Source organism: Scophthalmus maximus, chromosome 15, assembly GCF_022379125.1.
Source record: "Scophthalmus maximus strain ysfricsl-2021 chromosome 15, ASM2237912v1, whole genome shotgun sequence".
NCBI lineage: Eukaryota > Metazoa > Chordata > Actinopteri > Pleuronectiformes > Scophthalmidae > Scophthalmus > Scophthalmus maximus.
In genome coordinates, this window is record NC_061529.1 from 19,698,946 (window position 1) to 19,711,485 (window position 12,540).

The window sequence follows — 12,540 nt, forward strand, 5'->3', positions numbered from 1 at the left end:
GGGAGTTTAAATTACTGAGGTAAAAAAGGTCTTGCATGCACATTGTAATAGTGACAAATGTCTGATGCACTTAAGTAAGCTCCAAAACCAAACTGTTAGTTCCACCAGTTACATTTTTTAATTATCATTAAGGCGTGGTTGATTCCCACAGTAGATTACCCCAGTAAATACTGTCCAACTTTCCCAGATGGAGGCGCGCAGACGCAGCAGGCAACATGTGTTTGTTATCCATGGTGGAAGGTTGTGACAATGTTCCAGATATTTGCAGTCGTCGAAGGAGTCAGAGGAATGGGCATATTTTGGCGTTTACAAAAGTGTTGTCACAGTTCAGGGAATAACACACACTTTCAGTTTCCACAAGTGCAGGTCGAGAGTGAGCGTGAGAGTGAGAGAGAGAGAGACAGAGAAAGCGCGAGGCGATGGTCGAGCAGAGTTCACAGAGTGAATGCAGAGAGGGAGCGGCATTTGTGAGGACAGCTAATTGAATCAAAGCAATAAAAATGTTTTGTTTTACTTTATTTATTTAAAATCTGATTGTTTCATGGTGATTATGTTTTAAAGCAGAATCAAACGCAGGCAAATCTCTGCACAAAATTGATCTTTTTTAAGTTGAATAAAAAAAGAACAATGAGCTGTTCTTTTGAAAGGTTTATGTATCAGTACTTTTTGAACTTTTACATCATATTTAAAAAAATACTGTGATAATACAGATAACCAAGAAAATTTTGGTCAATATAACCATGATGTTAAATTTTCATACCGTTACATCTCTTCTCTCTGAATGTTTTGCCTGGAAATACAGAGTAGCAGCTTGTGGAGATGGGAAAAAAGGGATTTGCTCACCGCATGAAGCAACTGAGTTCGCTCTTCTAGCATGGACAGCAGGATTCGCCTTTGGTGTCTCAGGTAGCCAATGAGCCACTGGAGTCTCCGTAAGAAAGCTGAGTCTAACTGGAGCTCACGATAGACCATGAGAGTATTCATCTACACACAGAATAAACAAACAAGTATAATTACAAGTATATAAATATGTAAATACAGTGTTAGGTTTACCAGGAGTGTATTCCAGAAAGCAGGTTTAAAAAACTCTGATTGACCAACTATGAGATGAGAAACTCTGAGTTTTCGGTTCCATAACACCTGTTCTAAATTAGTTTGATCAACTCTGAGTCTTTCATTTTGAGTTCGGTTGTGGACAACCACTATAAAAGCCATCATCAATGGAGTTCTAATACTAAGAGTCTCCATGGCAACCAAGGCGAAAACAAGGTCCTTCTACGTCATGTCGTTTAGGTGCAATCCCAGGGGCACATAAATGATTCCCTGTGCTTTGCAGCAGTTGATCCTGGGCATTCACACATCGAATTTCCGCAGGAAATGCACTTCTAGTTCAACTTGTTTTACAGAAAACTCCCCTTCGAACAAAATATAAGGGCAATGCAAAGACTTTGAGATATTAAAATGCTGTAAATAAGGCCAGAGAATATTGTTTAGATATGTGATAGATTGCGAGAGTTTCCCTCTTTTCAGGATTGAAAAACTTTTAGCAAAACCTTGTTGGAGTATACCAGTGTTACTTACAGGTACAGATGTGAGGAGTGTTTTGTCCAGCTGCTGTACTCGCTGTGTCAGTAGTTTCTCTAGTGTTTCTGTAGCGAGCAGCCAGCCCAGAGCCAGTAGGAGATCTCTGCTGGAGAAATGCTTTTCCTCCTCGCCTTCTGCCACCTCCCCCCCATACATCCAGTCAGCATGACAACCAGTCTGCCACAGGCCTGCCGCCACCAGCTTCCTGTGGTCTATGCACAGACAGGGAAAAAGAAATTGGGTCACTTAGCAAGTAAATCAAACTGATCATTCAGTTCATTCCCAGTTCAGTGTAGGGAGCGTAGCTGCCAAGTCCGCTTATTATAAGCAACTTTGGGCTTGTGTTTTTGTGAAGTTGCTAACAAATATTGGTAGACGCGGGTTGTAGTTTTTTGGGCTTGTTGCCAAAGTGTAGCTGCTTGTTTGGGCTTGCTCTCTCTCTCGTTCACTCTCTCCACTGAAACGATTGTTCTATTTACTGCCACAAATCCCAACAATAAAATTTATTGGTACCTGGTGGTGCATAAAGTTAGCAAATTGTCATAATATGGACAAAATGCAAAATACATTTTTATGACCACACAACTGGTTACAGAACTTTATTTCAGATTCTATTTAGTTTCCCAATGTTTTCAAATATATAAATTAATTACAGGGAAGTCTGTACAAAAAGTATGATTAACTTGATATTGTAACTTGGATAATGTGCCCTTTTTCCATCCTTTTGTGTGTTTGCCCTTGCATTATTTAAAACGTACACTAATGTAATATGAATTTAAAAAAAAAAGGTGAAGCAGTTCATTGCTCAATCTACAAATGTCCTTTCTGATGTAATGGAGTCAATATATTATATTTGCACAAAATTCTGCTATTAGAATGAATTAATCATTCCGTCATAACTGTAATTACAATTTAAAATGAGGCAATTTGTGGCTTTGGGAGGCTCCTCCCCACACAAAAATCAATCACTAACTAATGACCCTTATAGTACGGAAGAGTATTAGGGCCAGGCCTAAGGTAAAAAATGAGGTGGAAGAATTTTTTTATTTATCTAACATTTCGAGAATAAAGTGGAAATGTTGAGATTAAAGTCGAAATAGCCCTAAATGACCATGTTGTGGTACCAGTTCAGCTAGCTGTCACACATCCACGCTCACTAACCTTAGCAAAGCTATGCTTGCTTCGGTAACTGCACGCCTCTCAAAATTCATTAACGGTTGTTTGTAATAGAATGTTATCGTTCAGGACACATGTTGATGTTCATGTGCAAACACCTGTTGTCCCGCATCGTTTCTTCCAGATTCAGCACATTGTAGTCAATAATAATTTCGCAACTTTACAATTTGATTAGCAGCTAGCGTTAGCTGGCAAACTGGCTAACAAAACATCAACATCCGGTTATTTGCTGATGCTGAAAAGTGTTTCCAGGACACACTTTTCTACTTTAGTCTCAAAATAGTATTTCAATTTTATTCTCGAAATGTTGACTTTATTCTCGTAGTATTTTAACTTTATTCTCAACATTTCTACTTTATTCTCAAAATGCAAGATTTAAAAAAATCGTCCTCCATTTTTTCTTATGCCTGGCCCTAATACTTTCCCTTATAATAGATACGCAGTGGCTTAACAAAATATTCACACCCCTTCACTTTATTGTGTTGTACATAATATTAAATGGTTAAAAATGCAATTTTTTCTTCATCAATCCACACAGAATAACCCACAGTTTTAAAGTTAAAACATGTTTTTAGACATGTTTGGAGGTATATTAAACATCAAAAACAAACGGCTCATTACCTTAATTTAGTATTTCATAGAAGTCTTTTTGGCTGCAGTTACATCTTTGAGTCTCCTTAGGTAAGTCACAATGTGGAGTGCCACAGAAAATTGTCGGAATACTTCTGTAAATGAGAGACAAATGTCTGCAAATAATAATAAAACATGTTGTTCTTGATAATGTTAATGATGCTCTGTTTTGCTTGGGAGTCCCAGTAATTAACTTCATCATTTACACCTGTGCTTTACCTACTGCCACATTTCAAAATGTCTGCCCATGGTCAGTTTCTCTTGCCACAGATGGAATTGGCATTGGTATTGAACACTGGCCCTCTTGTTACTCTTAACTGTAGGGCTGTGCCATATCATACCGCCCACGGTAATACCGGTAAACAAAATGTGATAGTGCGATATCAATATGGCAACGTATTTACGTTCCCTAGCCCACATGCGCTCAACAACGACACGAGCCCAAAGATGTCTAAAAACAAGCGCAGTGTGTCAGCCTCGGCAGCGAGAGCAAATAAAGCCACATGTTGCAGGGACGTGATAACTCGGCAAGCCCAGGAGGTTCTTATTCATCTGCCAGGACCTGTCTGTCTTAGTCACACATCAACGCAACAGCGCCTGGGTTTTTATACTAGCTAGCACTTTGCATGCATGCTAACGTCAGAGCCACATGGAAAAATGTGCTGCGATGAACAGTCAAAAGTCTGGCAGTACATTTAACTGAGAAAACGACGACAAGGCAAAGTACAGTAATTGCGGGATGTTTATTAGCTACAAGTCGGGTCGCATCTTGAAACTAAGGCAGCACGACCCTAATTTGGAGCAATGTACAGTGTTGATGTCTTGCGGTTTGTGTGTCAGTTATTCAATGTCAGCATGCTGACAAATGTAGCTGACATGGAAATGATTGCAGTCCAGGAAAAAAACTAATTAGACATCTATTGCACTTCTGTTTTCATCCTAAGAGAGGGATTCCTCACTGCTGGCTCTTCCTGAGGTTTCTGCCGTTTTCCTGTTAAAGGATTTTTTTTGTGGGGGGGTATTTTTTCCTCATATTAGTCGAGGGTTATGGATAATCATACCATGTGCTGATTGTTGAGCACTATGAGGCAAATAGTGATTTGTGAATATGGATAGTGGAGTTTGACTGCCGGTGCTTATTTATTATAATTTTTTTAATGAGAGGTGTTTGGGCTGCGTCTTATCTATGGATGGGAACAGAAACCCGGTAAAAAACCTGCCAGGGCACTAAATTATGAAAGACCGTTGAATCAATAAGCTCAGACGTTATCTGTGCTGCTAACGGTTTTGAAGAAATGAATTAATTCGCCTGTGATGAATTATCGCTATTCCTAATCCTGAAGAGATATCCGTGTGTCCATGTGCTGTGCAGGGGGCGTGGCCAGCTCTCACAGACAGATACACTCATCTCCTCCATGTGACGATGGGAGAGTTAAAGTCTATTTATACTTCACCAAAATCAACGGAGACAATGCTCGTTTTCACAAGTCTAATGAATATTTTGCAAGTAAAGGCGGTAACAGCGAACTGTCAAAACATTTAGTGAAAGTGAAAGTACATCTTAGCCCGAAGCCCCTTTGACCAGCCAGTGGGAGGATGACTGAGGTGAGGGTGAATGAGTGTAAGACCTACAACCTTTTACAACAGTCTGTTTATATTGCGTTGTGTTACTTTTTTCCTCAGATGGGCTTTGGGATAGTTCCATCACTCAACATCATGTACTTTATATTAGTTAATTGTTCAAAATAGTGCTGTTCATTATTCAACAATCTACTGAGTACAGTATGAGAAACAAACCATTGTCCATTCCATTTTATTAACATTTTGTTATTTTTTTCTACTTAATAGAAAACAAAAAACAATACGAGTACTGTTAAAGTATCGAAACAATAAGCAGGATCGATAAGCTTAACGGCTCAGTTTTTTTTTTTGCCTGCACGCACGCTTCACCTCTGTTGCTACAACTCCATTCTAGGGGAAACATTGAAATCTATTCATTGATTGAAATAGTATAAATAGCTTTGCACAGATTTACAAAGGAAAAATGTTACTGACCTCCTTTAAGCTGTAAGTGGGCTTCAGATGAAACTATGCCAATTCTCTGAAGGATGTTGGCGAGGAGCTGCCAGAACTGACCTTCCTGGAAAACAAGCAGAAAGATGACTATAATGTAGTAAATGATCTGTATGCTCTCATAGGACGAATTTCATACAGTCCCTGTCTGTAACGTCACAGGAAGAAATACCCATTGTATTATTAATCATGCAGTTTCTTAGGTATCTAATAAAGTATTCTCCGTGACTATAAAGCGTTCCGACGGGGGAAAGCAGATACATTAACGTACCACCTCGGGGCCACCACCGAATTTTGCCCGTCTGAAGGTCTCAGGTGCGGGGACATCGTCCAGGCCGGTGGCCACCAGCAGTCTGCCCAGAGTTCCGATCACCTGCTTCACTTCCACACTCGCTGGCGCTTTGCTACGTTGCATTTTAACCACTACAGACACACTACAGACACAAACCCAAAAGTTTCCATCCACTCAGCTATTCACTTATTGCGGTAACGTTAACTTCTTTCCTACCGCTTAGAGCTTCAGCTGTTAGTACTTAGCGCTGATGACAACTTCCGTGTACGAGCTATTTTTCTTATTCTTTTTCCCGTTTCACTGGCGTGCAAGACCCGAGTGCTTCGCTCAGCCTTGCAGCACAAACGACATGCTGGCAACTCGTGGTACTGTAGCGAAAAAAATCCCCTGCGGCCCAAAAAGGATTTTTCCCCTAGACCGCAATGGTAAAAGTATGGAACGCGGAAAGCCCAAATATCGTCTTAAAGAATGCGCGTAGTCACGTCAAAAACTATGGAAAGCCATAAGCGCAAATATCGTCTTAAAAAATGACGTCTTAACACGGCAAAAAGTGCCGTCAAAAAATGACGTCTCGACACGCATTTTTCAATGGACCGTTCTATTCTTTTCTAATAGGGGTGTTTTTTTTCTGTTGCTGTTACTAGTCCTTCCTCTAGGTGTCACTGCACATCCACATGTTCGTTTCTTGGAAACTGTCAAGGCATGGTACACATGACATGAAAAGAGTATTTTTAAATTTTAATGATTTTTAAAAGAAAAAATCAGAAGAATGTTGTCCAATATTCTATAATAATAACACTAATAATATATTTTATTTATAGAGCACTTTTCATTGCTAAAAGCAATCTCAAAGTGCTCTTTCTATGGTCCCTGTTTCCCGGTTCTCATACAGCTGTTTCATACTAAATAAATTGTGACAGACAGAAGTATTCTACTCAACATTTAAGCTTTTATGGAGAAATGTTGTCTAAAATATTCTCAACCTCAATCCATAACAGATTCATTATTTGTAGGGTACAGATGGCAATCATCCTAAATATGGAGAAGTCAACATGGAGGACATAAAGTTGTCTCTCAACAATAACAGTACTGATGAGAATAATAATAAAGAATAACATTTATATTCTATTCTATTTTTTACAGAGTGGGCCCCAGCAGGCCAACCAAGAAATCCTCCTGGTTCCTCGTGCTCATCTACAGTGACAGACACTCCAGCAGCATCTTATTTCTTTATGAAGGATATATATTATATAATAATATAATAAATACATTATTTAAGTACAAAACTTGGTGAAATGATTTCAGTTTATTCAGTACTTTTTGAAAACATTTTCATCATATTTTAACAATATCGTGATAATACTGATTACCCTGAAAATTTTGGTCACGATAATCATTGTTATAGCCATAGAGAAATTAATTTAAATGTTCTGCCTTATTAGTTGAGTAGTTGAGTGATTCAGTCTTTAATTTTCATCTGTAAAATTCAGTTACATATTATATTGATGTCATAAGACATCATTTGTCTTGATCTAGCAGTTCGAGATGGTTAATTTGTCCTACTGCCACAAATGAATCTTGCTTTTGTAAAGCGCAGCTGATTGTAGTTTTGCCATATGGACATGTTTTATTTCATGAACAAGTTGATCAAGACAGAAATGGTTTGTTTCATTTTGTAACTGTTATATTATGGAGAATAAATTGTCTATTTCTTTTATTTTACATCTGCCTTGTTTCCTCGCTGGATTGCGTAGAAGTTTGCCTTTTGGAAAGTTAGTCAAACACTTCAAGACCTGCAAGAAGTGGCAAAGGAGGTTTTCATTTTTAGTTGTGACTACAATAGTGATTACATTTTCATACCTTTACATCTGTTAAGTGTTTCACAATATCTTCTTTTGGCAGTTACATTGCCATCTAATATTGCTCCAAAAGTTGCCCGGTGTAACATCAACTATTCAACCTTATTTGAGGCACATATTGTCAAAATTTGGATTGTATAATTAGGCCTGATATGAGCTAAAGAACTCCATCAAAGCTGAAAAATGACATACTCCCTTAAACTTGAAAAGACACATTAGTAAGCCGTTCAGGGACACCTCGGGGGACAGTCCTATCTCCCTTCCTGTACACTCTCTGAGCCTCACAGTCCTGCCACCTGCAGACGTTTTCAGATGGTTCTGCTATTGTGGACTGTGTCAGCAGGGGACAGGAGTTGGAGTACAGGGGTAAGGTGGACAGTTTTGTGGAGTGGTGAGGATGAAACTACCTGCAACTCAATGTCACAAAGACCAAGGAGTTGGTGGTGGAGTTCAGGAAGAAAGGGACCCGTCTCCACCCAGTCTGCATCAAGGGTACAGATGTTGACACTGTAGATGACTCCGAGTATCTGGACATCCACATAGACAACAAGTTGGACTGGACAAAAAACACACCTGCCTGTATTCTCAGGAGACTCAGACTTTCAAAGAGTGCAGAGCCATGCTGCAAATGTTTGATCACTCGGTGGTGGCCAGCTACATCTTCTACGCTGTTGTGTGCTGGGGCAGCAAGGTGAAGGCCGCTCATGCTAATAGAAGCTGGTTTTGTCCTGGGAATGGATCTGGAGTCTTTGGAGGAGGTGTCAGAAAAAAAGAATGCTGAGGAAACCTCCTTAGTATTATGGACAGCACCTCTCATGCTATATATATATATACACTCACCGGCCACTTTATAAGGTACACCTGTTGTACGGGCTGGTCTGAGTATTTCAGAAACTGTTGATCTACTGGGATTTTCACACACAACCATCTGTAGGGTTTACAGAGAATGGTCCGAAAATATCCAGTGAGCGGCAGTTGTGTGGACGATAATGCCTTGTTGAAAGTATGCCACGAAGAATTAAGGCAGTTCTGAAGGCAAAAGGGGGTCCAACCTTTTACTAGCAAGGTGTACCTAATAAAGTGGCTGGTGGGTGTATACACACACACACACACACACGTAAATACTGATGCTGTACTTTCATTGCATATACTACATTGTTTTCCTTTTAACTCGGTTGAGTAGGCAAATCTTTTCATAAGCACTTATATACAAAGTTCAGAATTGACCAACCAGTGTGGAGAGATGGACAAAAGTCCACAGTTGATGTTGTATAAGAAATATCTTTATTGTATAAATCCTAATCATTAAATTGAGCTAAAACAAGGCTGAAGCTGGAGGATAATCAATGAATTGAAAGAGGCAGAGAGTCAATTAGATGGAGGGGAATGGGCTTTCTGTGATGGGGGGTGCTGAGCTTCTTTTCCTGCGTGTGGCAAAGCTGAATGGTCATGGAAAGGACTGCTGCACTGCTGCTGGTCTCCGGTTCAGGGCTGGTCGGTTCAACACTTCACAATATGGTGACTGTGATTCAGGTCCTGCTCTGGATCATGCTGCTCCCCGCTGAAGAAAAGAAGAAAATGAATGAATAAAGAAATTCAACACATGCGACAACACAGTAATGTTGATTTGTGATATTCTTTCTAAAGGACATGAACTGCCTAAAGATGAGAAGACTGTAACATGCACATCCTGACTGCAGCTGCAGCTTGTAAAGAGATAAACGTTTGAGAACATTTTAAAGAGTTTTATTCAAACAATTCTGAACAGGTTATGCAGAACATAAAAAGATATAAACTTTAGTATTGCGCAAAAAACTATACTCATTACACTATACTTGGTATGAAATCTTTATGTTGTCCTTGTGGATCTGGGTAGCGATCTTGTATCTTCCAGACACAGCAACTGGGTATCATAACTGTGACCTCCATGTTGCCACAAAATAAGGTGAGGAGCATCTGCTGTCTGTAAGAGGTCCAACAGCTGATTTGACAGTTCCAAGCTCAGTCCTGGGATTCTGGTCTGTAAAGGACAGATTAGATATTTTTATTGGAAAGAGCTTTATTGTTTACAAAGTACACTGTACATGTCAGGTAGACAACTACACAGAGAACCCACTGACCACCATATCAGTAGAAATCTAGGAAGTTTCTGCAGCTCTGATGTTTAAAAATAAAAAAATTACAAACTAACTATGGCTGTGTAGTATTGCTAACGTTGTTGATGCTTTAGTTGTTTTTTTTCAGATATATTTTTGAAATTACAGGAAAGGGGGAAAGAGAGTTGGGACGGCACGCGGGAAATGCCCAGGGTCGGAATCGAACCCTGGACTTCGCGTGTTCTGGGGGCATGGCTTTAGACAGAGGTTTGAAGAGATTGGGTAGATATTTTTTGGTTGGGCAACGCGTTCAAAATCCCATTGTTTTTTCCAATTACCATACTCATTCTCTTTTGGTATTCATCAATTACAGATTTAAATTGTGTACACAAACAACAATGCGCTGTTGCACTGATAAAAAAGATAAAGGGAGCGTTAATTTTCAATTTCCAAGTCGGCAAATCGTATTTTCCATCATTCCGATAACCCATGAAGGCATCAATTAAAGTTGGCGGGCATCTAAAAATATCGGTATCCATCACTTCGTTACCAGCCACACAAGCTAGTTAAAACCATACACTGTATATAAACAGGTTAATACATGGAGTGCCAACAACGCCTCAATAATTTGGCCAATCGTTTTAACTCCCTTGTCCAGAACAGGATTGGGGAAGCTCGTCCACCAGGACTTATTGACAGGTAAACTATGATTTATAGTTGTATTTTTTTTAAGGGATATGTAATGTAAGGATGGCATAGTTTCGGCTGGCTGTCTCTCCTGTCTATCAGTTATGGTGTGAAAAAATCATAAATTATATTGTAAAATTATATTAATATAGGTAACGTTCCCTATATTTTTTTCAGGCCTGGTCGACAGTTTGGTACGATGGCATTTTGGCGCGCTCGGCGTTGGTCATTTTTGTTGGCTCTCTTCAAGGAAAAGATGACTTATTGGCTTAGGCATTTGTTGCATAAAAATAAGAAAAAACATATTTCAAAATTTCTACATTTTGAATATCGTAGATGTGATTTCCTGCATTCTGGTGCATTTTAGGGTGACCAGCTGGAGATCCCACCTGGTCTTCTTTCTTAAACATTTTTCTATATTTCAGGCTGAGGATGTTTCGCAGTGAAGAAGCCCCTGCAAGACCTGCAAGGACAGTTCGCCATGTCAAAATTAGATTTGGGTTTATTCAAAATCCATGGGACACAATTTACATGGCAAGACCTAAGTTATTTAAGACATTTATACCACAACCCAAGACTTCAATAGTCATATGTGGGATTGATAATGTGAATGACTTTATATAACTTTAGGTTTTAATGACACAGTTGTATTGTATGGCTTCACAGATATTTTAATTTTGTCGCTGATGCTGCATACAAATTTATTTTCGGAGAAGATTGTCATATACTTAGATCATGTTTGTTCTCTAGAAAGTTTTTAAACCAAAAAAGGGTGTTGTGTGTGTGTGTCTGTGTGTCTGTATGTATTGAATTTTATTGCCCAAACGTTTGATTGTTTTCTGTCTTTCTATGCAGCCGGATCCGAAATAAGAAGTTGTTCCAGTCAAATAGCACACCATACTATATTAACGCAAGCTAATGTTATTCTTATCGTTCATTAAAATTTGCTATGGTTAAAATATATATTTTTGAAATGCTCCCTTTCACTTTGCAGAATTTGCCGGCATGGAGAGCATTGAGGCAAGAGCAGGACGATGAATTCCATCAATCTTTGTCCATTGATCAAGAGAGGGTAAGAACATTAAATAACAGAAACTATAATAAACATTTACATTTTTAGTACGCCTCAACAATTTTGGAGAAAAATTAAATTTATATTATTTTTCACTGATATTACAATTATATTATTTGCAATATTCAAGATAATTATAAGTTTGATATAACTATTACATTTTCTATTCTATTCAATTGAAACACATAAGGATTAAAATAAAGAATTTGCAGGCAACTGTTAGAAACAAAAATATATTTTTGTTTCGTATATGAATATAATGTTCAGGCAAGCACATCTCTGCAACTTGGCAATATTTAAATGGTATTTCTCATACACAGTTTCACCTAAACAATATTTGTCTCCCACAATGCGAAAATTATATTAAAGTATATTTTAATTTGAGTTATATATCAATTAATTGTTCAGCCATGATTTATAGAAATTACAAACTTAGCTAATACAATACTTTAAAATGTTCCTATTACAATAGGAGAGGAGACGGAGGGAAATGATAACTCAAGAGCAGCGTCGGAGAAAGGTACGTACTGTATATTATAAGATACAAACATGTGGTGTTTAAAGTCATTCATTACACTGTGTTCAATTTTAATGTTAAGGCCATAGAAGATAGAGTGGACCTTATCAACAGTGTCGAGGAACCAGTAGATGGCGTCGAACTCCACTGCAAATTTCCAGATGGAAGAATTTCCAATAGGAGATTTTATTTATCCCAGCCATTCCAGGTAATTTAAAAACTGGTTGGGAGGGTGTTAAAATGCAAATTCAAAATAAACCCTGAGATTTCTTAGTTGCTATTCAGGCCTGCAACACATTCAAAACAAGTGTGGGACAGTTAAGTATTTACAACTTTGTAATGTGTACCTAGTCTTATTTAGAGGAAGGAAAAATAATCAGCTATTTTCCTGCAGCATCTTGTTGCTTTTGTTGGGACTGACGAGATGGCATCTGAGGTCTTCACTCTGCAGCGCGCAATGTCCCCTACTGCCATCTACAGCAACTGTGCAGGAGCCATCGTCGATCAGGGTATCGATGGGCCCTGCACATTGTATGTGCTTTGGCTGTCAAGCA

The 12,540-nt window shown here is 38.7% G+C and overlaps 1 protein-coding gene and 1 long non-coding RNA gene across 6 annotated transcripts in view; one reads left to right on the forward strand and one right to left on the reverse strand.

Annotated features, from left to right (window-relative positions):
- Positions 1-6,345, reverse strand: part of tedc1 (tubulin epsilon and delta complex 1) — a 25,512-nt gene extending 19,167 nt beyond the window's left edge. For 4 of the 5 annotated variants that reach the window (XR_007032195.1, XR_007032194.1, XM_035610281.1 and 1 more), the window contains exons 1-4: positions 5,735-6,345; positions 5,446-5,530; positions 1,582-1,796; positions 844-984 (exon numbers count right to left, since the gene is read on the reverse strand). Coding sequence is in view for 3 of the 5 variants with exons in the window: in XM_035610281.1 (XP_035466174.1) it covers positions 844-984; positions 1,582-1,796; positions 5,446-5,530; positions 5,735-5,878 (585 nt within the window). In the remaining 2 variants the exon portion in view is untranslated. The remainder of the gene's footprint in view (positions 1-843; positions 985-1,581; positions 1,797-5,445; positions 5,531-5,734) is intronic. The other variant, XM_035610279.1, reaches the window with a different exon arrangement.
- Positions 6,346-11,940: 5,595 nt separating this feature from the next.
- Positions 11,941-12,540, forward strand: LOC118286338. The gene is made up of 3 exons (XR_007029781.1): positions 11,941-11,989; positions 12,069-12,194; positions 12,381-12,540. It is a non-coding gene; the product is annotated as an uncharacterized LOC118286338 (long non-coding RNA).